The 26,695-nt window shown below is 36.7% G+C and overlaps 1 protein-coding gene across 1 annotated transcript in view; it reads right to left on the reverse strand.

The window, feature by feature from the left end:
• The window catches only part of LOC126373909 (carboxylesterase 1E), a 31,535-nt gene extending 7,265 nt beyond the window's left edge, over positions 1 to 24,270 (reverse strand). The window contains exons 1-3 of the mRNA XM_050020266.1: positions 23,844 to 24,270; positions 3,199 to 3,305; positions 1,257 to 2,534 (exon numbers count right to left, since the gene is read on the reverse strand). Coding sequence (XP_049876223.1) covers positions 1,257 to 2,534; positions 3,199 to 3,305; positions 23,844 to 24,255 — 1,797 coding nt within the window. The 5' untranslated portion in view covers positions 24,256 to 24,270. The remainder of the gene's footprint in view (positions 1 to 1,256; positions 2,535 to 3,198; positions 3,306 to 23,843) is intronic.
• Positions 24,271 to 26,695: the final 2,425 nt, after the last annotated feature.

Genomic DNA, 26,695 nt, shown 5'->3' on the forward strand with positions numbered 1-26,695 from the left:
TGGACCAACGTGTTAGGTGGTGGGCCATATCGCCGACTATAAAGGTCCAGCCAACTGTGTTACTGAAAAGAAGTTCTAATACTAGAATGCTCCATTGGTTAGGTAATATGGTATTATAATTATTATTAGGTATGCGATCCACTGTGCTGCATATCAAGCAGAAAATGGCCTCCTATTCTGATGATAATTTTGACAGAAAGAATAGATACATTTTCCTGTTGCTTAGGTATTTCGGATATGTCTTTTTCGTTAATCTTCTCTTCTTCTACTCTCGTGTGGGTTGTGAGGTGGATTACTGACCTCATGTACCCTGGTGTCAGGGTTACAATTAAGCCACCAAAGGCATGACCCTGTAACGACTACTTACTTACATCAGTAAGTAGTTGTTACAGGGTCATGCCTTTTCACCCTGACATGACTCATGTAACGACTACTTACTTACATCAGTAAGTAACCGGGACCAACGGCTTAACGTGCCTTCCGAAGCATCTTACTTTCGGGCAATCAGGTGATCAGCCTGTAATGTCCTAACCAAACCAGGGATCAGAAAGTATTTTTTGTGGTATTTTCCCACCGGGACCTCCAAATCGTGAGCCTAACGCTCAACCACTGGACCATGGGGGCCGTTATCGTCAATTAAATATACTTAGGTATTTCATGGATCATAACCTACGTCATAGTAATTCACGAACTACAAAGCAGTTTAAGGGTTAAAATAATTTAGTGTTCCAAAAGTGGCTTCGACCCCTCAAGCTTTTAACAGTTTGCTCAAGGACTAGAGTTAGGTACCGTCGATAGCATCGTCTGAGTAGTCGCATTTGTTTCAAAGGTAAAATTAAGCGTGACCATTTGACCTTGGTATTTAATTCAAGGCTACTGATAATCTAATTTTGGAGGCCATTCAACAATATCAAAGAACCCATTGAATGAAAGTATAATTCCTTGGCGAATTAGTCCCCAGTTTAAATAAAACAATGAACAGATCACAGAATACAAAGCAGAAACAAACAAGAGCCTTTTCGGTTTAAGAGTTTATTTGCATGAATAATTTTACAAAGATAAATATAACACTTTCATTGTTTCGAATCTCCCAGTAATAGTAAGTAACTTCTCATAAATAAATTTATACCTCTATTTAATGCTAAAATAGACTATATAAAAATAACATTGAAACGTTTTACGGTTTTTATTCTGTACGTTGGATTCTAAGAGATAATAACTAAAATGAAATGTAACACTAGTAGACTGCACATAACTCTTTTTTGCACAATTGAATCGGCGCCAGATTCTTCTGTCGGTTCTTTACAGCATTTCGTGCCAATTTCCACAACTTTTGGGTAAAAATCCGTCCAGAATTCAAAAGCTTTGTAGTTTATATTCTGATGCGTGCTCATAGTGAAATTTTGCCTGTCGATTATTAAATAGCCAGGCTTTTCCAGTTCAAAGGGTTCCCATTCTATTATTACCCCAGAATTAGTAGGATTAGAATACCAGGCAAAATTACTCCACATTTTCATTACAATTTCGGATATGCTTTTGTCTCTATAATCCCATTTGCTTAAGTCCTCGGGTTTTGCTAAATGTGGTAGTCCAAAAGTAAAGATTAGGTCGAAATTGTGAGGTACTCCGATCCAGCCCGGAATACCCTCATTTGCAATGTCTGAAAAAGGTTTCAAATCAAATCTGTAGAGATATACGGGGGCGTGGAGGCTGATGACTTTTGCTAACTGATAAGTCGTCGCTCCGTGAACTTTATCTGTGTACAAGTCAAGGAATAGTTTTCTCAAAATAGTTTCATTTTTAGTAGGCGGTATGGGTTTGTAGAAGAATGAGACTGCGTCCTGAATGTGGTGCTGGTTGGTGTAACATGAAGTATTGTCAAAGGTTATATCCGCTAGGACTATTTCTTCACGCATGGTGTCGAATTCTCTTTGAGTCAGGCCTGCATCTTCACCTTCTTCCTTGACTAACAGGAGCGCGTCTTCCATATTGGTGTAACCAGCTAAAACTGGAACAGGGCTATAAATCTCTTCTTTAAACAGTTTGCTTGGAAGTTCAGGAAGAAATGGCGCAGAAATGTTACTGAAACCGTCTACTATAGGTTTCCATTCGGATAAAGGTCCTCCTATATCGAGAAGGGCTTGAGCATCGACTCGTCTAAGGCACTCTAGCAATTGGAAGGTTGGTTTTCGGAAGCAACTGAAGGCCAATGCCACTTTATCTATTGTGACGGTTTCTTTCTTGGCAATGCCAACTGTTTCTGGAGCAAGAACGTTCCCGCTCATCGATATGGCTTTTTGGAAGAGTCCGGCGGAATATGGGGAGACCAAATGGAGTCCAACACTGATTGCACCGGCGTCATGGCCAAATATACAAACGTTTCCTTGGTCACCTCCAAAACTTTCTATGTTGGTTTTCACCCAGTTCAAAGCGGCTACTTGATCCATTAGCCCAAAGTTCCCTACGGCTTCGTTGTCTAATGTTGAGAAGAAACCGAATATGTTCAAGCGATAAGCGACTGAGACGAAGATAACCTGAAAAACAAAATTTTATTGTTGTTGTTTTTATGATGATGTTGTGTTGAGTACTGCGGGGCGGAAGGCAAGAGGGAAACCACTGCCCTATTTTTCCCTAAAAAGTAGCATGGAGAGTATTCGGAAAATGCTACACCGACAAGAGCGTGGCTCTTAAATTGATGATGATGATGATGATGTTGTTTTTATATACCAAATATTTTATCGATATTTGTAAACTTCACTAAGTATAAGTTTGCGTGGATGGAAAATAAATGTCAAACTTTTTCTATTTGTTGCAAATATTCAGTAGTACTGCAAAACTTAAGAACTATCAAAAATGCCATTTCTTTACACATGGCATCACGCCTGTATCGTCGAAGGGGTAGGCAGAGTCGTATAGCACATACATGCACCCATTCCTTGCCAGCTAATTAAGATGATAATTGATAGAAGTGAAATAAAATGACATAGAAAAGGGAATGGGTGTGTAGAGGAAATGATATAAAACAATCGCTTGATAGTGAAGAAGTTTTTTTTGACGTGACTTATTTTAGATTTGCCGCAGGTGGCATTAACTACTTGGCCGGAAGGTAGAGAAGGAAGGAAAATACACTGACTTCAAACAACACTTAAAATTAAGTTTAGGAATACAATAGTACGATTGTTCGTACAATTTACATACCTTTTGTTTGAGTACCAAGTGAAATGGATTCATGTGGTTGGGACTGCCTCGCACGTAGTCTCCTCCGTGAAACCACACTAAGACAGGGTACCCTTCAACTTTGTAATCTGCGGACAAAAGTAACTTAAATTATAGTTTCAGTCACAGTTACTACAAAGCTTTCCGCTTTTGTTTATAGTTTATTGTTACGGCGATAGGCGAATGTGAGTTGATATCAAGTGGAATTTCCTGTCGGAAAAGTCATTAAAATTTTCGTCTCCTCTTCTTATCGTGTGGATTGTGAGGTGGAATACCAGCCTCATCAACTCTGGTGTCAGGGTTATTATTCAGCCGCCAAAGGCCCCTAAGATGACTCATGTAACGACTACAGACTTACATCAGTAAGTAGTAACCGGGACCAACGGCTTAACGGACAATTAGGTAATCAGCCTGTAATGTCCTAACCAAACTAGGGATCACAAAGTGATTTTTGTATTATGTCCCCACCGGGATTCGAACCCGGGGCCTCCGGATAGTGAGCCCAACGTAGTGTTGATACCTATTTCAGGTTGATATTTAGAAAAATTAAATGACTTGTTATACGGATAACAACAACGTATTTATTACAGAAAAACAGACGGAATGACAGGTGGAAAAGTATTGCCAACATAATTGATTTATAAATTACTGAATAGCAGATTAGCCAACATACTCGTACTAGGCTAATAATAATGGGTGCGTTCTTAATTCCCAACATATAGGAAGCGATTCAAGGACCCTGGAAGGTGTCTATAGCTTCTGCTACCTATTTTGATATCAGGGTATCATATTGCGAAAATAAGTAAAAAGAAATACGTATCCACACTCAGAGCAATGATAATAATTATTACGATATGCAAATAATCAGATTATTTTAAGGAAAACTTTATTTAGTTCAAAAACCCAATTCAAAATCAATGTTTATAAGCACATTCAACTCAACCATATGCGCGTTAAGAAAGTCCCGAGGTATGCCAGGTAAATTCATATTTATACCTACATTATCCCTTTTGGGGTAGGCAGAGCTACTTCACTGACGAATAGACAACCTTAGAATATTCTGTTATTTGTGTAGAAATAAAAGTAGTAGGTACTACAATTATAAAACATACATACATAAACTCACGCCTATTTCCCACCGGGGTAAGCAGAGACTATAGAATTCCATTTGCTTCGATCCTGACACACTTCTCTTGATTCCTCCACATTCATCAATCGCTTCACACACGCACGCCGGTTCAAAGTAGATAGTACTAAACCTTTTCCAAGGACATCAACACAATGCAACACAATTATAAAACATTAATAGAAAAGAAAGAAATTACCACCGCTACCAATCCAATGATTATGACCCATAATATCGTATTCGTTCTAGAAAATTACCGACTGCAAAGCAAATAACTAATCATGATAGCAAAAACGAGGCACAAGTTGTAACCCAGTAATTTCCTATTCTTAGTAGGCTGGCTTTTGCAACTGAATCATAAAAATAAGTTCCTAGAAATGGCGTCAAGTTTATTATGTAGGTCACTGATATTAAGGTTAGGTCAATAATAAGCTTAAGTACACAAGTCTTTGGCACGACATTTCTGCATTAATGACAATTCAGAGACCAAAAGGTTAGCTGCAGTGACGGTTTATGTGACTTTGTAATGAGGTTAGGAGTTTTGGTATTAAACAATTTGTTCTTTACTTCTTCTTCTATCGTGTGGCTAATGAGGTGGATTACTAACCTCATCAATCCTAGTGTCAAGGTTATTATTGAGCCGCCTAAAGCCCCTGACATGGCTCATGTAACGACTATACCTTTCGAAGCACGGGTCATCTTATCAGATCAGACCACAAAGTGATTTTTGTGAAATGTCCCCACCGGGAATTGAACTTGGGGCCTCCAAGTTGTGTGCCCAACCAAACACTGCTGAGCACACAGAGAAGTGAAAACTTAGGAAGAAGGAATATACCCAGTACTGATATAATCCAGGTTATTTAAGAAAAACTTATATCAATTGCAGCACATACAAACAGTTTATTTCAATAACAAGCACCTAATAGGTTTTCACAAAGGGATGGAGTAGCGTGTCAACACTTGTGTTTTGACCCTTTCTTATTATATAATAACTTTAAACAAACCCCTACTATTATTTTTTTAATTTATAATAGTAAGTATCTGTTTTAATGTTACTTAATGTATGTATTTGTATAAACGCTATTTTTATGAATAGATTTTCCATTGACATTCAGATTTACCTCTGAACAGTTTTAAGATAATAAGTAATTAAACAGAAACTTTGTAAAGGTTATAAGTGATTGTTTAGAAAATACGAATGCATGGGATTAACCGACTGCGAACTGATATTAGTCAGCCAAATTACTATATTATGTAACAATATTTTATGGTATTTTTAGAACATATAGGGCCCAGTGCCGAGGTTTTTCTTGCAGCTTCTCTCCCGGCTGTACAGGTTATGAGAAGCTGCCGTAGTTTTAGGCGGATGAGACGTTCGTTATGTGACAAATGACGATTCAAAGTATAAGTAAGTTATCTAGGTACTGATTAAACATAAATTAAAATTATAATTTAAAATTTGAATTTGAATTTCCTACTTCACCTGGTGTAAATTGTTGTTTATGGAAACAAAAGGCACCAGGCGTTGACTGTGGTTGTGGTTGTTACAACTCTGAAAATGTGCATACGATCTATTTGGAAATGTTCACAAACTGTTGGTTTAAAAAAAAACTACGTATACTATGTAACAAGACACCCTAAGGAATTCAACTGTTATTTCTAGTTTATTAATGAAATGCAATCAGCAATTAATTCTTTAGGGACATTAGGAAATCGATTATAGAGCAATCGCTTTAGACACTCAATCGCCACTGAAGGCGTTAAGGCGATGAATAATGTAAGTAATGTTAGAAACATCGGCACATTGATCTATGAAAGTTTCAGAGGTCAAAAAATGCGAGAGATCAAGAGATCTTTAACGACAACGTGAAAGAGTATACAGGGTGTTAGTGATCGTAACGAATATCGAGATGGGATGATTCAGCCCATGAATCAAAAAAAAAGGAATTATTTTGCAACGAGAAATTCTCTGTCTGAATCTGAATCATCTCTCAAAGTTTTCGTTACGATGTCACTAACACCCTGTATAATCCTTCATACGCACCTATTGACTCAGGGCATAGAATAAAGAACGGTATAGAATGGTAACTCTCCGCCTCTGGATCTTACTTCAGGTTTAGGAAAGCGCGGACTATCTGTCTCGTTCGCTCTTACGCGTTACGCGAGGTTAGAATGAGAGTATTGTATGTAGTGTCTGAGGTGTGACTGGTCGCCTTCAGCTGTTTATAGGAGATATCAGATAAACACTTAATTTTATCGTTCTCCTCGCCACGACCATGAAGATACGCACATTGTGAAGCTTGCGGCGCGACGAATGGCGTACGCCTCGCAATATAATGTATCCGCCTTAACCGGATTGAGTTATATTTGTCTGTGTATCTTGGTAACCGCTGACAGTCACACAGGACAATCAGAAAAATATGCATTAATTAATTCTACTGCGACGATGGTAGAAGTAAAAATTGGCGTTCATAATATTTACTCTCGTTAAAATATTTGAAATACTTAGGCGAAATTTTAAATTCCTCTTTGATAAATTAGCGTAGCAAGAGACATTATATTGCCAAGTACCAAGCTAAGTGTCTTTAAATAACTCTTTCCTATTTATTTTGATACAATCAACCGTCGCCTTGAGTTTGAAAACCACTCATTTTTTTTCGAACGGACCTGTCAAACCTTCAGATTAGGTAATCGTACCCTGTTAACGAGATAACTCTACGGAGATGATAATCAAAGTGAACTAAACAAACTTACAAACACATTGATGCGAATTCCTGTAGACACCATCTATTTCATTGTATTTTAAATTCATCCAAGTCCCTTTCCCTTTCGACGGATAAGAGAATGACAGGTATAACTTAAAATAAAATTATGTGGTGTCTACAGAAACTAGTACCATTGTCGCGTTTCAAATAATATCTATAGTATGTGTATTTGCCTCGTGCTACGACATAAGCCTGACGGATCACCTCATCATTCGTATAAGCTTAATGTCAAAGAAGGAAGTGTGAAATGGATTTTATAGTTCACTGAAAATAGTGACAATTTGCCTCAGAAATGGTAAATTTATGAGCCATTCTTCCGTGGATTTTCGACGTTATTTGTTTGTCAGTCTGTATATTGTTAGTATGTTCTACTTTTGAGCATTTATATCATAAAGCTCGTCAAATCAAACGCAAATGATTGGGCCGTCAGAGCGTTGCATTTATGAATACTGTTATTACTATACCTACGTATATATGTCGTTTCCATATCTCGGGCCTATGGAGTCTCAGACTTTTGGAAGGCGTGCGTGGGGCCGAAGCCAACTCGTAAAGGCACCTTAAGACAATTTAAATATTGTGTGACACCAACCGGCGATTATCCCTGTAAACACTATGGGAGTGCACCCAAAGACAATCCCCGGTTCGTAATAGGACTATTGCAGATTATGGGAACAAAGGGAACTGGGTTATTGGGTTAGGGTAATTCTTTTTTATGTTTTTGGTTTGTTTTTTGCTTTTTCTACGATATTTTGTATTACTTTCCGTGTGTTTTATGTCCTGTGTTAAATATAATATACAATCAAAGATTTATTACTTTTCATCAGTTAATTCAATCAGTTCATTTATTACTTTGCAAGAAACTAATTGGACTTTTGCAGCTTAACGTAAATACATATACATAGCGATCAAACACATAACCCTCCTTTTCGCTACGCCGTTGTCGGGTAAAATACTCATCAAAGTATTTGTGAAGTTTCGATCCATTGACGTATTATAAGTACTAGATGTAACTGAATAAATCCACACATGTAAGTTCCCATTATGAATATTTCACTATTAGGAAGTGAGCGAAATGACAGCGCCGGCTCGGTTTGATATACTTAGAAGTCTATTGATTTATTGACTGAAGGAAGTAAGTACTTGGTGCTATTAGAAACTATGAGTGGAGTATAATCAGTGTAGCATAGCTTATACAGAATTAAATGCATAGATAGTTATAAGTAAAGAGATAATTTATTTTAAGCTAACTCTAGGCACGTTAAGCCGTTGGTCCCGGTTACTACTTACTGTTGTAAGTACGTAGTCGTTACATGAGTCATGTCAGGGCCTTTGGGGGCTCAATAACAACCCTGGCACCAGGGTTGATGGGGTTGGTGATCCATGTCACAACCCACACGATAGAAGAAGAAGAAGAAGCTAGCCCTAAGAACTTTTGTAAGTATGATATCATCACTGTCAGTCTACTAATAAAGACCTTTATTAATTTCTTTATTAAAAGTCAATTTGAACTAAAATAAAAGAAACAATTTTTACACCACCTTGCGAAATGACGCAGATTCAAAAATGTTATATTGACCTTCAACAAGTTTATCCATGATAACTTCTTCTTGGTAGTGATTGTCTGGAAAAAATTGCTTCCCATATTTGAACTGTTACTTAATGTTTTATAAATGTTTATATTTTGTTTGTGTGCAATAAAGTATATTAGATTTGGTTTGATTTGATTTGAATAAATGATTCTAGTTTTGATATAAAATAAAATAACTATTTCTTATTTGCGTCCCGGTGCAAAGAACACCAGTGTTTAAAAATAGATCTAGCGACACCATCGCACACTTTTTGTAACAACCCTGTCATCCTTATGATTAGCCCATGTTAGGACTATTATCCAAGTAAGGACGGAAATGTCCCTTCCAAAATGAACCATATCTGCCGCGCCATAACTGCTTGAACGGAGTGTACGTTTATTTTTGACGTGACTTACTGTAGATTTGCTGCAGATGGTATTAACTACTTGGCCGGACAAATGGGGAGCGCTGAGGGCTCTCACCCGGGACAAAATTTAAGACAACAGGCCTGAGGGTGCCCAGTTGAGCGCGAACCTCAGCTCAGGGCGGTGTCTGAGAGGAAGAATGTTTGTAAGAATTAATCGACCCTAATGGGTGGACAGCGATAAGCGCCGAATGAGGGAAATCGTCGACTACGCCGGCGGGGTCGGTATCGGGATTCTGAAGTGTTTGGTGTCGCGAACTGATTGGCCGCCTCTATGGCTATAAGGACGGAGTTTATGTGTGCAGAAAAATGTAGGATACAGAACAAAAAACTTGAAGCGATTTCTTTACAATGTAGAACCTTCCATCACGAAGGCACGAATTACTCAAGAGCAACATGAATGTGAATGTACAATAACTGTTTGCATTCCATTGCATGCAAAACTGTTAGCCATTTTACAGAGACACCTCATTACCCTTATACCACTCAGAGTTAGTTCTAAAGCTTTCATTTCATAGGTATCAAGTTATGCTGGTGTGTTTACAAGGCAAGATTTTCAGAGGTAATTGCGAAAGAATGTTGGCATTTCTGTAATTTTGTGACTGTAGTTTTTATTGAAATTAGGTTCAGGTTAGTATTAGAACTGCTCGTGACTAATAGCTGTTTATTTGTATAATTGTAAATGCCTGAACTCCTTGATAGTTCTGCTCGGAATATGTATGACTTACATCGTATTTTCACGGGTTCTAGGCCACTCACCGTCCCCCTAGCATTATACCGTTTTTCACAGGGTTCGCTTACCTAACCTAAAGATTTGACAGGTCCGATTTTTTATAGAAGCGACTGCCTGTCTGACCTTCCAACCTGCGAAGAGAAAACCAGCCCCATACAGGTTAGGCCACATACTTCCGAAAATGCATTTCTCGGAAATGTGGGTTTCTTCACGATGTTTTCCTTCACCGCTGAGCACGTGATAATCATCTATGATCCAAACATGAATTCGAAACCAAATCGACAATCATTGGTTGAAGGCTGTGCGGGATTCGAAGTGAGAGGCAAGTAATCTATCCATTGGGCTACCACAGCTGCTAAACATGGGTAAACCACTAAATTCGACTTTTCTTTCTGAGGGTGGGTTTGTTGGGTGTACTTCTAACTAACCCAATTGGAAATAAAATCGTGAACTTAATTATGTTAGGTAATTACTTACCTATTTAAAAGTATGAGCGTAAGTATCGATTGATTAGTTCCATTTAACTTAAGGATATCTACTACATAATCTAATATATATGGTGACCCGTATCCACATTTTCAACATGAGTAAATAATGAGTTATTATAATACGAGTAGTTTGGCTGTTTGTATAAGTAAGTAGCTATGTACTATAAACAACATTACTTGACTGCGAATTGGCATCAGTCTCTGGACTAAAGCCAGCTTAATTGTTAATAAAAACTTCAAGTTGTCCGAAATACAAAAGAAAATGTAGGTACATTGCATTTTATCCTGTTTATCTATTCATTGAACAAAGTTTACTTCATTGAATAGCTTATTTGTTTTATACCTGATGTACGATCCAAATACACACATAATATAAACAGCCTATATACGTCCCGCTGCTGGGCACAGGCTTCCCCTCAATGAACCGGAGAGGGTATGGAGCATACCCCACCACGCTGCTCTACTGCGGGTTGAAATGAACCAAATGAATTACTTAATTTATCAATTATCGAAAATTCGTAATATGATGCAAATAGCAGCTATATTACTTTTAAAAGAAATGCCGTAGAATACATAAAAATGTTCGGAATGGGTATCTCTACAGATGGACGTTGCATCAGAGGCAGGCACAAAAGAAGATAGAAAGACTATTTGGATGCCTTTTGAAAGGGATAGGCAAACCTGGATAAAGAACAGTAGAATAGAGAAGAGGTCGGCAGTAGGGTAGGTTAGAGACAAAAATAAATAATAAGTACAGGTTCACAGACCACGCAATCAACTATCAGATAGATAGATATCATCAGATCAACTATCAAATAAAATATATGATGAAAATGAAAGAAAAGTCGAAGAGGGATTAAAGTTTCTAAAGAATTGTTCTCTTGCCATCAGAAATGTAAGTCCCAAAAATTATCCATTCATCACAAAAGATTTCGAACGACGAACGAAATTGAACCTACTGATTTATTGTTGTTAGAATTTTCTGGAAAAAAATGGTCGGTAAATTAGGTTAGGTTTAATTTTGTTTGAAGCTCTAAAGTAGTAGAGAGGTATGAAACGAGAGTGGAGTGAGGAAAGCAACTTAATTATGACTGATTATCCTAACACGTCAATCTTTTCTTTGTCTGGTAGATAGTGAAGGTCATACAAGGCAACAATAAGGTGAAGTTAAAAATAGGCAATTTACCGGCACGTGATACTCATTGTTATTAACGAGGTTTTGGTGTTCGACTGATCAGTGAGTGTTATAAATAACCAACATTCAGTCATCTTTATAAGAGGGTGGATTCTATAAATAACTCCCAAAAATAAATAGTAAGTATACTGTTACATTACACTGATCAATGAACGGTATCAAATGGTTGGTGTTAGGCGAGTTGCCGGCGAAGACTGTGGAATACATACATCATCATTACTAATTTAAGAGCCACGCTCTTGTCGGTGTAGCTTTCTCCATGCTACTTTTTAGGGAAAATAGGGCAGGGGTTTCCGTCAATACATACATGGCAACCTCAAATAAAAGATCAAGAATTTAAAACGAATATAACGAGTATATTCTCATATCTATGAGAAACTTCATCAAAATAAACAATAATGGAGAATGCTACACCAATATTGGTGGTATTGTTTGTGGTGGTTCCCAATTCAAAAGCAATTGCCAATTTTGTTTTCTTTATAAGACACGACGTTCTCTTTAATTTGTTCCATGGTCTATGATGGGAAACTTACTCCACCAATAAAAGTACAGCTAACATTAAGAACAAGAAAATTTATAATATAGATAGGTACAAGGATATTATCATCCGTATGATGTTCAAATTCAAATTCAAAAATATCTTAATTCAATAGGTTTTTACATAACGAACGTCTCATCCGCCTAAAACTACTGCAGCTTTTCACAACCTGTATAGCCGGGGAAAAGAAACTGCACGAAAAACCTCGGCACAGAGCCCGATCTTTAAAAATAAATAAACATAAAATATTGTTATACCTACAATTGAGTAATTTAGCTGCCTAATATCAGTTCTCAGACAGTTAATCCCATGCATTCCTATCTTCTAAATAATCACTAACCTTATAATAACCTTTTTGGCAAAGTTAAATGTTCTGCAGCTACAAAGAATTATCGCTATCCAAGTGTTAAATCACACCATTTGCCAAAGTCTAAGTAATCCAGATCGGCTGGGATCCCATTTTTGTGTAGGTACAGCAATCATTTATCAGACTTATACAACAGTTCAGTCCTCTAAGATTTTTTTATCGATTTTTATCAAGATTGCGACAGTTTCAGTATTAAAGCCATCACCGTTCGCTGCAGTGCAGTTGCCAAGAAAACCGGGATGTGTAGCGTCAGCCTTATGTCTATGCACCTATCTAACGTTATCCCGTGTTCACGGGGTCCGTTTACGTAACCTTAAGATTTGACAACGTCTATATTTGTAGCATCATTCCAATGGACGAGTATTGCAACGTTACTTGCATTCTACTAACTGTGAACATGTAATGCCACTCTGTAGTAATAGTAACACACTTCAACGGTGTTAACGGTTACATCGTTCTTTTTTTTGCTTTCACATAAACCACAGTTGAGCCTATTCACTTCCCATGTGGATAAAATATACCTTTGAGGCTAAGTACAGTCGCAGTCTCTTATGATACTCCTATTTCATTTATGTGTGTTCAAGTGAAACAACGACCTGGGGGTTATCCAAGTTGCAAACGATCATGACAATCGCCAGTGACATGTAAAATGACAATCCCATTTTTTATGACTTTCACTGTTGAAATGTCATTATCGTGTGCAAATTGGCTAAAGCCTCAGTTACTTTAAGACTAATAAGTATTTTTTCCTATTTAGACTGTGTCATTTAATTTATATTTTTCAGCTATTTTTGACCAGTATATTACGAACATGGAAACTTATGCAAAACAGCAACCAAATCAAAACTGTGCGTGCTAGGGTCGCGATGTTACTCGACAAATTTGAATAGACCGACGCATACTAATTACTTTCATGTTAGGAGTTTCGGGTTTAATTTGTATTATAATACGGAGATTAGGATACCTTAAAACTTTGATCGATGGTGACAATTAGTGGAGCGGAATGATATCCTTACTAATGCAATTTTGATCTAAAAATAATTAGAATTTACTTCCATTTATGACCATCATCCCCTTAGCATTATCCCGTTTTTCACAGGGTCCGCTTACTTAACTTGACGATTTGACAGGTCCGGTTTTTTATAGAAGCGATTGCTTGTCCGACCTTCACATCCGCGAAGAGAAAACCAGACTAATACAGGTCAGGTCACATACCTCCGAAAATACATTTCTCGGGAATGTGGGTACTTCAACTTTTGATATTAATCTTAAAATAGGTAATAGGTAAACATAATTGTAAGATGACGGGGAGTCACACAGCCTATCATCCATTTATAATGGCCACAATCTAGATAGAACGGTGTCTGTTTTAATTTAATCTCAATACAGCAAACTAATTAAATTATCTACTATATTAAAGTTTGTCCCGAAAATTTCAAAAGTATGCTAAAATATTATCGCGTAAAATTGCGAAGCCTGCAATTATAAAGTGGTTCATGTTAGCTTAGTAAGAAACTTTCCAAGATACCCGAACTTAATAATCTCTAAAAGATCAATTTATAATATTTGTACCGCGCTAAAGAAAGTTAAGTGTTAAGTAATTTTGAAACTTAAATAAATTGTTTTAAGAGAAAATTTCCACTGTAAACCACGTTTTGTATTTCTTAAAGATCCGTGTACTTGGATATTTTTGACACAATGCTCAAATATAGCAATTGGTGCTGTAAATGCTATTATATTTTATAAAAATGTTTGTGAAAAATTTTTCATAACGTCACTCAATCTGTAACCTAATAGCCAACGGCCATTTTTTATCCAAACGGCCCTTACTCCATATCCGTCGGTACGACTACCAATGCCCGATCGTATATCCGATCAATGAGTGAAGGATTGTAAGATATATTTATGTCACTTACTCGTGGAAATACTTTCCATTGGGTGGAAAAAAAACAGTCGTTTGGAGGGTAGATGATATCATTGTAAAATCGCGATAACTCGAAAAGGGTTACCAACAACTGCTGTCGAAGGCTAAAGGAAATTGCCTGTTACTTATGCTAGGTAGGTATTACATTGAATGAATGTATTAAAGGTCACAATTCAAATGCACACTAATAATTATACAACGCAACAAAATATTTTGACAGCTGATACTTACTTAAAAAAGGTACCCTGAGCTTTAACCACCGTCAACCTTCCATTGGATCAGTAATTATTTACACATATTTACACACGTATTTGTTTGACAGTTAGTACCTTAAAAAAAACTAATAACACAATTGTTCAGCTTATATAATCTACGTAATAAACACATAATGTGCGAAAACAATGATATACTTAACATGTTTTATAACTTTTTGTATAATATTTTTAACTATTCATCTTCTATCGTGTAGGTAGTGAGGCAGACAACCAACCTCATCAATCCTGCTATCAGGGTTATTATTATTAACCGATCACTTACATAATATAACATAACAAATACCTTATTGTACAAACAAGAAAACTCAAAGAAATTTTAAGAGTACAATACAGTAATCAATCAGCAATCTCTTACATCAGTAGTAGTAATAATAAAGTAGTAACCGGGACCATAGACCAACGGCTTAACGTGCCTTCAGAAGCACGGATCATCTTACTTTTGGACAATCAAGTGGTCATTCTATAATGTCCTAACCAAACTCCCTAGTTAGGTAAATCAGAAAGTAATTTTTGTAACACTTCCCCACCGAGATTCGAACTCAGGACCTTCGGATCGTGAGCCTAATGCTCAATCACTGGACCACGGAGGTTGTTTAACTATAAATATAACATAATATATATACAGGGTGGCCCAGAAGTTCAGGTTCAAAATGAAAAATTAGATAGAGGGGCTCATTAGCTACCAGAAACACCCCCATGTATGTTCAGCAATTATTTACGGTTTAGGAGATATAAATAAAAATAAAATAATTTTTATTTACTTTTAACTGAAAATGTGTCTTTAGTTAGAAAGAAGCAGCTACATTGTATGAGAATGTCAAATTTTCCTTCAAATCTGTCTGTCTTGCAATCTTTGAGGGCTAATTACTTAGTTTTATGCCCTTATTAAGGGTACTTTTTTTGGATGTTTCTAAAAGCCTATTAAATGGAGCAGTTTTTAGAAATACTTTCAGGGTCCATGACAATCTCATGTGTTTATTATTCTTTGGCGAAGTATTAACAACTGTAACAATTTTGGTCGAATTCTCAATTTGACTTCCGATAACTTTTTTTTTATCTTTGATTTGACTTTGATTTATCTTTGATTGAGCGGTACACAGCCTTAGGCATAGTTGTGAAGTAAAATAAAATAATTATTAAGAAAGGGATAGCGACAAAATGATTATTTCTGAAGTAAGGTAGAAAATCTAGAAAAAGGTACAAAATGGGTCATATCTCCTAAACCGTAAATAATTGCTGAACATACATGGGGGGTTTCTGGTAGCTAATGAGCCCCTCTATCTAATTTTTCATTTTGAACCTGAACTTCTGGGCCACCCTGTATAACAATTTATATGTATAACATTTATAAAGTGTCGTTGAAATCTGTTACTTCACGCTGCAAACACTAACGAACTGTTTTAACAATGATAAACTGTATCATTAACAAGTTACTGAAAAAATATCACAATCCCTCTGTCGGTTTTTACGACATACCTATGGGAAAATGATCAGTTGAACAAACTGATTGAAAAACTGACAGCGGTGTGCCGTTTTTATGATGATCAATTTTGTCAGAAGCTGTTAAAACAGGTCCACCGTATTTACGCTATTGTGAAGGTTGTAAGTACTGGAAGTATATAGATCTATTCCCAACTCCAATCAAGCGACGCGGAAGTACGTATGTAGCCAGAAAGTTGTGAGGAAACTTTAACTCCTTAGGGCTGCATGATTAAATTAGCTTCGTTAAGACAATTCCACAAGCGATAAATTACATTGAGGTGTTAAATCAGCTTAACAACCCCGTTTTAGGGTGTAGCAACTCGTTTAGACCCGGCCAGAGGTCACGCGTCGAGGGTAAACCCACGTAACGAGCAATGGCGACCCCCAAGAGAACTACTGATGCGGTACGGTTTAAGTATGGTGCGCGACACCATGGTATAAGAAGACCAGGTATGCTCAATCCTATGACAAGCCGCCATTGCTAGCACATTGATGTTTTAAGTGTTACCATTCAAGTAGTATCACCAACATTCCAAAGGCGCGAATTATTGACTAATGTATTAAATTACTAATATTAAATTTCTCACGAATACAAAAATCATCAAAACTGTACGTTGCAAAGTAAATTAAAAACATAGGACGTGGGTAATTTATTTTGTACGAAATGGCAACGCAGGGTCGGATGACGTCAGCTGGGCTAACCATGAAAATGCTAGCTGTCAGTTTTGAGCATATCTGGTCTTATTATCCTCTTAAGACCGAGATTTCCAGACACAATAGTTAAACAATGGGGTTTGGATTTATAAAGAACATTCGGTCTTAGGAGGATAAACCATGCATAATACAACGTCATAATCCATATACATACGCGATGCACAAATTCTATAGGTGCTAAGGCATATTGGAACGTACGATTAAAGGGTTTAAATCACATTTTTTTCGCGTAATTGCCATAAAGCATGCGCCTGTAATCTCTAATGGGATTGGCAGACTAAATAATCAAAGACAACTTGCAGCCACTGTTGATATGAAGTCTTAAAGTCGATTATGATGAATCTTTTCGTGTTATACCCATCAATATCAATAATCTATCCACAACATTACTTCATTTATAATAAATATCTTCTTCTTATCGTGTGGGGTGTAATACCAACCTCATCAACCCTGGTGTCAGGGTTATTACTGAGCCGCCAAAAGCCCCTGACAAGACTCATGTAACGACTACATACATCAGTAAGTAGTAACCGGGACCAACAGCTTAACATGCCTTCCGAAGCACGGATCATCGTACTTTCGGACAATTAGGTGATCAGCCTGTAATGTCCTAACCAAACTAGGGATCACAAAGTGATTTTTGTGATATGTCCCCACTGGGATTTGAACCCGGAGCCTCCGGATTGTGAACCCGACGCTCAACCCGTTAGATTACATCATTATTATATTAGACATAAAACAATCGCTTAGTCGGAATTAAAACATGCCCGGGAAGACAAGCAGCTAAACATGTTCTATGTTTTTTACAATAATATTCCCAATTGAGCTGGTCAGAGATAAGTAAGTATATCCAACGCAAGATGAACTAAGTTATGAACTTTATTGGTAGACTGGCGTGATAGGTGGTGAGCCGTGCCCGGGTTCTCAGCCTTCAGCGCTCCCCATTTGTCCGGCCAAGTAGTTAATGCCATCTGCGGCAAATCTAAAAAAAAAAAATAAAAAAAAAAGTGAGCCGTGTCGGCGTCTATAATGGTCGAGCCAAACTGTATTAGTGAAAATTACAATTAAGTAACTTATTTCTAAATGAACTATGGCTGTCCGGGTGGCAAAATACTGGGCTGAAAAAACTGAACGCCATCGAAACGTTTTTTTTTTAATTTCAGTGTTTATTGGTCAATAGTCCACGATAATTTGTCGCAATTACGTAGATAGCATGTACCGTGCCGCGGAGTTTTATAAGGTTTATTTCCTTCAAACAAAGCTTATTTTTAAAAAATATTTTTGATTCTTTGTTCCTTGTGCCGATCAGTGACAAATAGTCCCAATCAGGTATCGCCACACCCGATAGCTTGCTAATCCTCGACGATAAATTGGCACATGATGTCATTTGGCATCTGAGCTCAATGGATTTTTACAGGATTTTTGCAGGTATAATTTTGTTTTTATTTAGGGTCTACATTTTTGGTCTAAACGCTGCATGTGATGGTTACCTCCTTCTGCATTTTACATAACTAACTGATTAATTAATACCTAACTTTTATCGCTGTATATCTTCATACCAGCTTCACATACCTACTTATTGTTATTATTATTATTATTTTATATTATTTTGGTTTGTTTTTCTTTTTTTTTTGTTAATGATTTTATCTTGGTGTTCGGATCTTTTGTTGTGTATTGATTTCCGTATGGTTTCTGTCATTGTTCAATGTAATGTACCTGTCTGTCTGTCTCTCTGGTGTCCGGGAGTACTTTCATTCTTTCTTTCTTTACATTTTCTAACAACCGGTAAAAGTACAATTGTAACTACACTACTACACAAACCTCCTAGGGAAACTTTTTTGTTTTAAGTCATCGCAAAAGTTTTATTATTTTCTATCCCTGGTATTCAACATCCAAAGAGCAAGTACTTCAAATGAACAATTCTAAGTTTTCCTTACTTACAAATCTGTCCATTTGTAAAAAGAAAAATCAAAACATTTCACACTTTATTAATAAGTGGCTTTATTTTGCAATACTTAGTAATTAAGAAGGACTTCAAGCTAAATGGCTCCCAGCCGAAAACCTCCTTCTTCTTCTTCGTCGTTCCCTCACTGCTAAGGATCGCGACCACAGGTTATGGTTTTCCACTCGGTACGGCTATATGCTGCGTGGACCGCCCTCTGTACCTTCTAGTACCTAATTAATTTGAAAAATGGTACTAATTCCTATAGACGCCATCTAGTTATACAATAAGTTATACCTGTCATCTTCTTATTCGCCGAAAAGGAAAGGGATGGATGATTAACAACTCTTAATTTTAAAATGAATGACTGAATTAACCTCTCATATGCCGAGATACTAGACACAATAGATTTTACATTGTGTCTGGTCGAGATCCGCGTTCCGGCGTTCGAAAGATTAATGAATAACCGGCGAATCAAATATCTCGCTGGTATGCAACCCGTTTGACGAGCGCTATCATATTCTGTCATTGGCCAATGTAAAATTTCTAGAGGGTTGTATTAGATTGCTGGCCAAAATTGAATAGTGTTCCATACATTTTATGCCTGTTACCCGTCCCTTTGCTTTTCGGCGGATAAGAAAATGACAGTACAACTTAAAATAAAATTAGATGGTATGTACAGAGGGGTTAAAATGGCCACATCAAAGCAATTCATCTAAGAAAGCAATGTCGCTATTTGATATTTGCACATATATATTTATAAAAGTAAGTGTGCAATGCAATCAAATGTCAAATAGCAATATTGCTTTCTTAGATGAATTGCTACGATGTGGCCATTTTAGCCCCCAGGAATCAGCACCATTATGAAATTAAGCCAAAGCGTAGGCAGTTCAGTAGGTAGTTTGAAGAAAGTGGGCGACGCACACGTGCGTATTGCTTTCGTGAGTTAGTTTATGGTCGGTTTATTTTAGTTTTCGTATATTGAATTCTTTGAGAGGGGTCGCATGTTTTGGCTGACAGATTGAAACCGTCGCCCGAGGCTGAACACTCACTTTTTCTCAGCAGATTAAAACACATAATAATGAGTTCTTACCGCGTTTAAAATAGGGATATGAGACTCCCGATATTTCGACACTGTTGCAAGTGCCGTGATCACGGGATGACTGAGTAGATGTTCAGAAGTTTGTTTCTTTGTTGTTATACATAAGTATTTACTCTTCTCATTAAAAAGTGATTGCTACGTAATATGTACCGTTTTCTTGTTTGATCTGAGCACATCTCAACCATAGTAAATTCTTAGGTACCTACAATAGACCCCCATAACCTTACATCCATCACAGTACCTATGTAAGTACGTACCTACATTCTAGGTACCAAACTAGCGTGTTACTAACCTAGACCCTGTGCCTCGTAACAAATTATTAGCTAACTCCTACTCTATTATTCTAGAATGAATAATGAAAATATACGCGGCCGGAAAAATAAATAAATATGAGGTTTTACGGAAGCCAGCGGTCAATTTGAACAAGGCAGAATGGCATTGCCGCCTTTGCCTCCCCCTGGCAAAGAAAATGACTTTCTTATCTGATTGGGAGCCTTGGATCCCGAAGTAGGTTAATGAAGGGCCCACATGCCTTTATGTAGTGGCCAGTTTTATTATGACATTCATTGAATTTTATTGTATACAGGTGGAATTGTCCATTTGAAATTCAAATTCAAATTATTTATTTCAGATTAATATCCATAATTATAAGTATAAGTACATCAGATTAGATTAGATAAATTAAAATTAAATTATATATAAAATCAAATAAAATTAATATTATTATTAAAAATGAAATTACACGAAATAAAATAAAATACATTGGTGCCCATTCGGGTGCACACAAACCCAACCCAATTTCAGTTCGACAGCTCCCAAATGAGTGCCGTCCTAATAATAATAAGTGCAAGAAAGGGATAGAGCTAATTTTAGTCCTGTCACCAATGATAACATTTTCATTGAAATGAGATTAGTTGATACTTTGGAAATTGTGCTCTGACATTTATACATTTATACATTTTCACAGCCCGACCATTCGAGGGACAATCTGTCATCTACTTGAAAGGGTGATAATAGACCAGGCGGCCCCTTGGCTCTGCCGCCGCTGGTGGTTTTGTCCAGCCATCACCAGGATGAACTAGTGGTTCGGGGTGGACCGCTGGGAGGTACACCTGAACCACTCCAAAATTGAAATGTAGTGATGACGCGGACGGATTGCTTGTTTTTTTATACAGGGTATTAGTGACATCGTCTGATGGAATCAGACCATGATTCTGAGTTAACATCAAGTGGAATTTTCTGTCGCAAAAAAATCATGTTTTTTTTTAATTTTTTTTATTTCCATACTTTTGCGACTGTTTTCGTTACGTTGTCACTCTTCTTCTTCTATCGTGTGGGTTGTGAGGTGAATTACCAACCTCATCAACCCTGGTGTCAGGGTTATTATTGAGCCGCCAAAGGCGCCCGACATGACTCATGTAACGACTACTATATCACACCTTGTATAAATCTTATGCCCGTTTAACTATGATGTAACTACCAACATTCGTGTTTTAATTATGAAATAAATAAGTAGGTATATTTTAGATTTCAGATACGTATCATAATGGTTTTGCTAACATTAAATAAATTTGTAAGCTTACATTATTCGCAAAAACGTCGTAGTTTCGAGGTTTCCCTAAACCCATACAAAATCGAAAGTACTTACGTAGAAATAAAAACCCTACAGAGGTAAAGTTTTATAGGTACTTACTAAGTATTTCGAATTCGAGAAAATTTTGAAACTTTCTTTTTTTGTAAAGCTAAGAAAATGCTTTTCATTTAGTTCTTTTACGTTTCTCTAGGTACCCGAAGAAATTACAGATAATGTTATTACAGAACAGTATTATTTTTAAACTGATTTGTTAACAAAATAGCACACACGAATATATTCCCAATTGAGGTAGTCAGAGATAAATCCATACATGCACTTTTAAAATCCGGCCGAGTGCGAGTCGGAGTCGCGTACGAAGGGTTCCGTACCAATAAGTATGTGAGCCATTGGGCTCAATACTTAAAAATAGAATAAAATAAATATATAAGGGGGCTACCATGCAATAATCACGACTTTTCTTTTTGGTCAATTTGGCTCGATATTAAGAATAAGAATAATTAATAGTAGTAACAGGTAAACTCTTGAAATATTCACAAAATATTTAATTATTATATTCACTTTAAAAATAATTGTAAATAATACCTATTTATTTAATTACCACGACGCTGGTATTGTGTGGAACATTGTGTTTTGACGTTTAGCAATTAGTGAACCTAGCATCGAGACAAACCATTCCTGGTTTAGCGATGCTATGCGTCAAAACTGTATACTCAAAGTTTATCAAATAAATAAATTTAAAAAAAAATTGATTAGTTGGAAACTAGCCTATTATAAAATTGTATTGTATGCTGATAAACGGAAACTAATAGTAAAAAAAAACTAGGCGTTTGATTGTAACTACATTTAGAGGAGAAATAATGTATGGTATAAAACTATCAAAGGTGATTTTTATTATAGTAGGTAGAGGTTGACTGTATGTACCCAGCTATGTTGAAGTCCCATGTGAGCGCGAGCCTATTGTCATTAAACGGACACAAATCCTGGAAATCATGTCATTTCAATTATAGAATAGAAATTATTTATTGTAAAAGGTCGCCACACACAAAAAAAGTCAACAACATCATATCGAAATTCTACTAAAACAATTACAAAAAAGCAAGACGGATGTTTTTCGAAATGATCATAAGGTGGTGGTGGACGTCCTGAGATAAAAGGGCCTCACTCAGCACAAGTCGCGGCGTGAACCACGACGCTGATATTATGTGGACCCTGTTGGGTCTTTCTCATTATCTATTATCCAAACACCAATTCAATCTTATCTTATCTTATCTTATTTAGCCTATACGATCCCACTGCTGGGCAAAGGCCTCCCCTTGATTTTTCCACTCCTCTCGACTTTGCGCGATCTCCGGCCAATCCTTGCGATAAGCATTGAGGTCGTCACACCATCTTTTACGCGGTCTGCCTCGACTCAAATGCTCCAAGATCTAAGCACAGCGAGCCTTGAGGTTGGACTAATGATGAACAGGGAGAAAACCCAATTAATGACCAATTCAATCTCCAAAGAAAATTCAAACTAAATAGAAAACAAATCAGTGATAGCCTTGTTCGGCGAACGCGTGTCCTACAACCCAATGTCACGGGTTTGAATCCCGGCGCGGGCTCTGTACTACTGAATTCGACTTTACGACTTAGAATTCATGTTAGGATCATAGATGATTGATATCACGTGGTTTCCAGGATATGTGCCCGATTCATTGCAATAGGCTCGCCCCCTATTATTGAGACTTAAACATAGCTGGCGAGGAGTAGGTGTACTATACACTTGCGTGTTCTATATTTAAAAAATACACAGTATTTTTATTTTTCTATTGTTATAATATACCTCATAAACTGCCTATATACGTCCCACTGCTGGGCACAGGCCTCCCCTCAATCAACCGGAGGGGGTATGGAGCATACTCCACCACGCTGCTCCACTGCGGGTTGGTGGAGGTGTTTATTACGGCTAATAGCCGGGACCAACGGCTTAACGTGCCCTCTGAAACACGGAATCATCTTACTTTTTCGGACAATCAGGTGATTCAAGCCTGAAAAGTCCTTACCAAACAAAGGATAGTCTCACAAAGTGATTTCGACAATATCCCCATCGGGATTCGAACCCGGACCTCCAGATCGTGAGCCGAACGCTCTAACCACTAGACCACGGAGGCTGTTATAATATACCTAATCAAGTATTAATTATCGATCTGAATGAGGTAATATGTACTTACAGTGAAGTACCTTTTACCTTACAGTGAAGTGAAGTGAAGTACCTTTTTATATATAAGAAAACGTACATATACGTACCTATATATATTATAACACCTAATGATTAATATTCGGAAATAAATTAAGAAAGGATCTACAGTGTTATCCACTTTGTCATTCCATAAAAATGGTTTACTTACCATCAGGGACATAAACGTTCAGATAGAGACAATCTTCAGAATATTCCTTTCTCCTCGGTTGTTCGTCTAGCTGACCGTCCAACAACTTCATAAACAACTCATCGTGTTTCTTCAAACTATTCTGCACATCATCCTTCTTAGGGTCCGTCTGCATACAATCCGGTGCATATATCGTCGCGTTCCTCACACCGTCCCATTGGGGCAGATCGGTAAACTCGGGTGGGGTAAATCTCCTGAACTCTAATGGAGGTTGCGCGTAAGGAATACCAACATACGCTGCTACCCTCTTAGTTCGAAACCTTGTTATGTACATCCCAGCTATCGTCCCCTGGTTAGCCAAGTTAATCTGCTTCGGTTCCCTGGCCGATAGAACCAGTGATGTAAGAAATAGCAACACAATCACTCTAATCATTTTTCTGAAATGCAAACCGCCACTAAAGTTCTTTGTTCGACAGTCAAATTCAAAATAACGAACACAACGATAAGTACTTTCTAAATATGAAAATCTAAATTTATTTTTCCGCGGCAATAACTATTTTCTTCTAATTTGAAAAACGAATGTTTACTTTTGAATTTTTCTTTTTTTGTTACGTGTATTTAAATCGTTCAGCCGCTGGGTGGTGGGTGTTCGGGCTCAAAGGTGGTGCGTTACTGTTTCTCGTGCAGACTTCGGCTCGTAAACAGTGGGGCTGTTGGTCGTTATAGCGACCAAGGAATTGCTTTTGTGTACTCGGAGTGGTTAGAAGTGACTAGCAAGAAAGTATTTGTTTAAGGTACAAAGGAAGTATCGCTGCGATGTCACTTTCGAGTGCTTTTCGTTAAAACCGTGAATTACGTGTGAAGTGACGGTTTGGACGAAAACTCGAAAAATTATTTTTGCTCTATGTTTTACATTTAGAAGATATAAATATTTTTTTGACGTGACTTAACTACTTGGCTTGGAATTATTGAACCAAATAATATTTGCAGTAGTAATTTTCTATTTATATTTTGCTTGAGACTCTCAGGAACAAACTACAGTAACTTGAATTATGAATTAAAACTTGTTAGTACGAGTCTTGAAAGCTCTACTAGAGTTTAATTAATTTAAACAGGGTATACCAAACTTTTCTTCTGAGAGAAATTATAACTGAAAACTAGTTTTCTCTTAGTCTCTTTCCTGCATTTAAACTTACGTTTAAATATACTTACATTACTAGTAAAGTAGTAAGTTAGCGCTTAGCTTAAGTTTTATTTAACTAGACATTTCCAGTTATATTATTATACAATTTAATTATTATTTATTTATTTTTGTAATGTGGAATTTAAAAGAGCTAAATCAATAAATCCTACATTCCAAATGCAGTTCAAAACCTAGTGAAATTTTAACAATTCAGAATAATGTTAGTCCGAAGAAAAAATATAAAAAATAGGTACCTACCTACATATATATTTATTATGTTTTAAGTAGTAAGCATTAAAATTTTCAGTAATATAAGTTTGTTTCCTTATAAAAAACTAGTAACCAGACATATAAGCAATTAGCGTTTATTTCTTCTTAAGTTTAAAATTTATGTAATATGGAATATTATTGCACGTTGTAATTAGCCTTAAAAACAAATGTGTTCGGGCAATAAAATAGTTAAGACACTTATCTAACCAAAAATTTAAAAGTTAGTCATGTGCACCATCACTGGAAATATTGGTATTTATTGAAGTGGGTTAAGGTATTTTTTGAAATGAAATAAAATAAATGAGAAGTAGAATAAAGACACCGATAAGAAACTAAGTAAAAACAATTTTTCGACGTAGTAACCAAGTCTTTAGTAATCTGTGATATTGCATAATCTTATTAGCATTCGACTTTGTTTTCAAAAGATTAGTCTTAAGCAGAATGACTAGGTAAAACTCATTATATTATAAGTAAAAACATACGTAGTCAGGTACGTATGATAATGGCGAGCTCACCAACAACGTCACCAACACATTATTTTTTTGTTAATAATCATTTAGGAGATCGGTTCACTAAACAAATATATTTGCGCAAGACTAAAAATTTATGTTCATAATTAGCAAATGTAAATATATGAGATTTTTTCACACATTATAAAAAAGATAAATATGTGACTGCTATCTTTCATACAGATACCTACCTGTAATTTGAGAATTTATAAATTGTTGGTTAAAGCACAATGTATTTGCTGAACAGGGAGCAAATAAAAACACAACGGTTTTAGTTCAGCTGCTTATATTCTCACGCAAGGCGTAAAAAAACTTACAAAGGGATTGGGTCTTTTTAACACGATGGACCATTACTATCATTTCATTTCAAAACTGGTTGTAAGTTTTCTTTGATTACTGGAGGCTCCACACACGTGTGTGTGTGCCTATCCTACTAGGGATTAAGGGCGTGAGCTTTTGTATTTGTTTTCAGTCTGGCATAGAGGAAAAACAAACTAAAAGTCATATCTAGCCGATTCTAAAGCCAGCAAATAGTAGGCAGGCGAGCTTGCGACGGCAAGGATCGCGTGACTTTAGCTAAGCATTGGAGTCATTGCATTGGCTTCTGGTTGTTTTTACCGCACATCTCCCCTTATATGGGTCAATGCGACTTCAATATCGATTTTACTCCACCAACGACTATATTTAAAACAACCACCTTATAATTATGTAATTATCTGTTCAGGAATTGTGGGTAGTGTACCACAGGGGACTGTTTTAGGTACCACGCAATTGCGAGTGGACAAGGGATGTAATTATGTTTTTAGAATATTCATTTTGGGGACGGTCGGTGTTAGGGTAGCATATTCACTGTTAAGCAATTATAATTCATAACGTACTTTATAAATCGTAATGTACAAGTTCACACGAAT

Source organism: Pectinophora gossypiella, chromosome 16, assembly GCF_024362695.1.
Source record: "Pectinophora gossypiella chromosome 16, ilPecGoss1.1, whole genome shotgun sequence".
Lineage (NCBI taxonomy): Eukaryota > Metazoa > Arthropoda > Insecta > Lepidoptera > Gelechiidae > Pectinophora > Pectinophora gossypiella.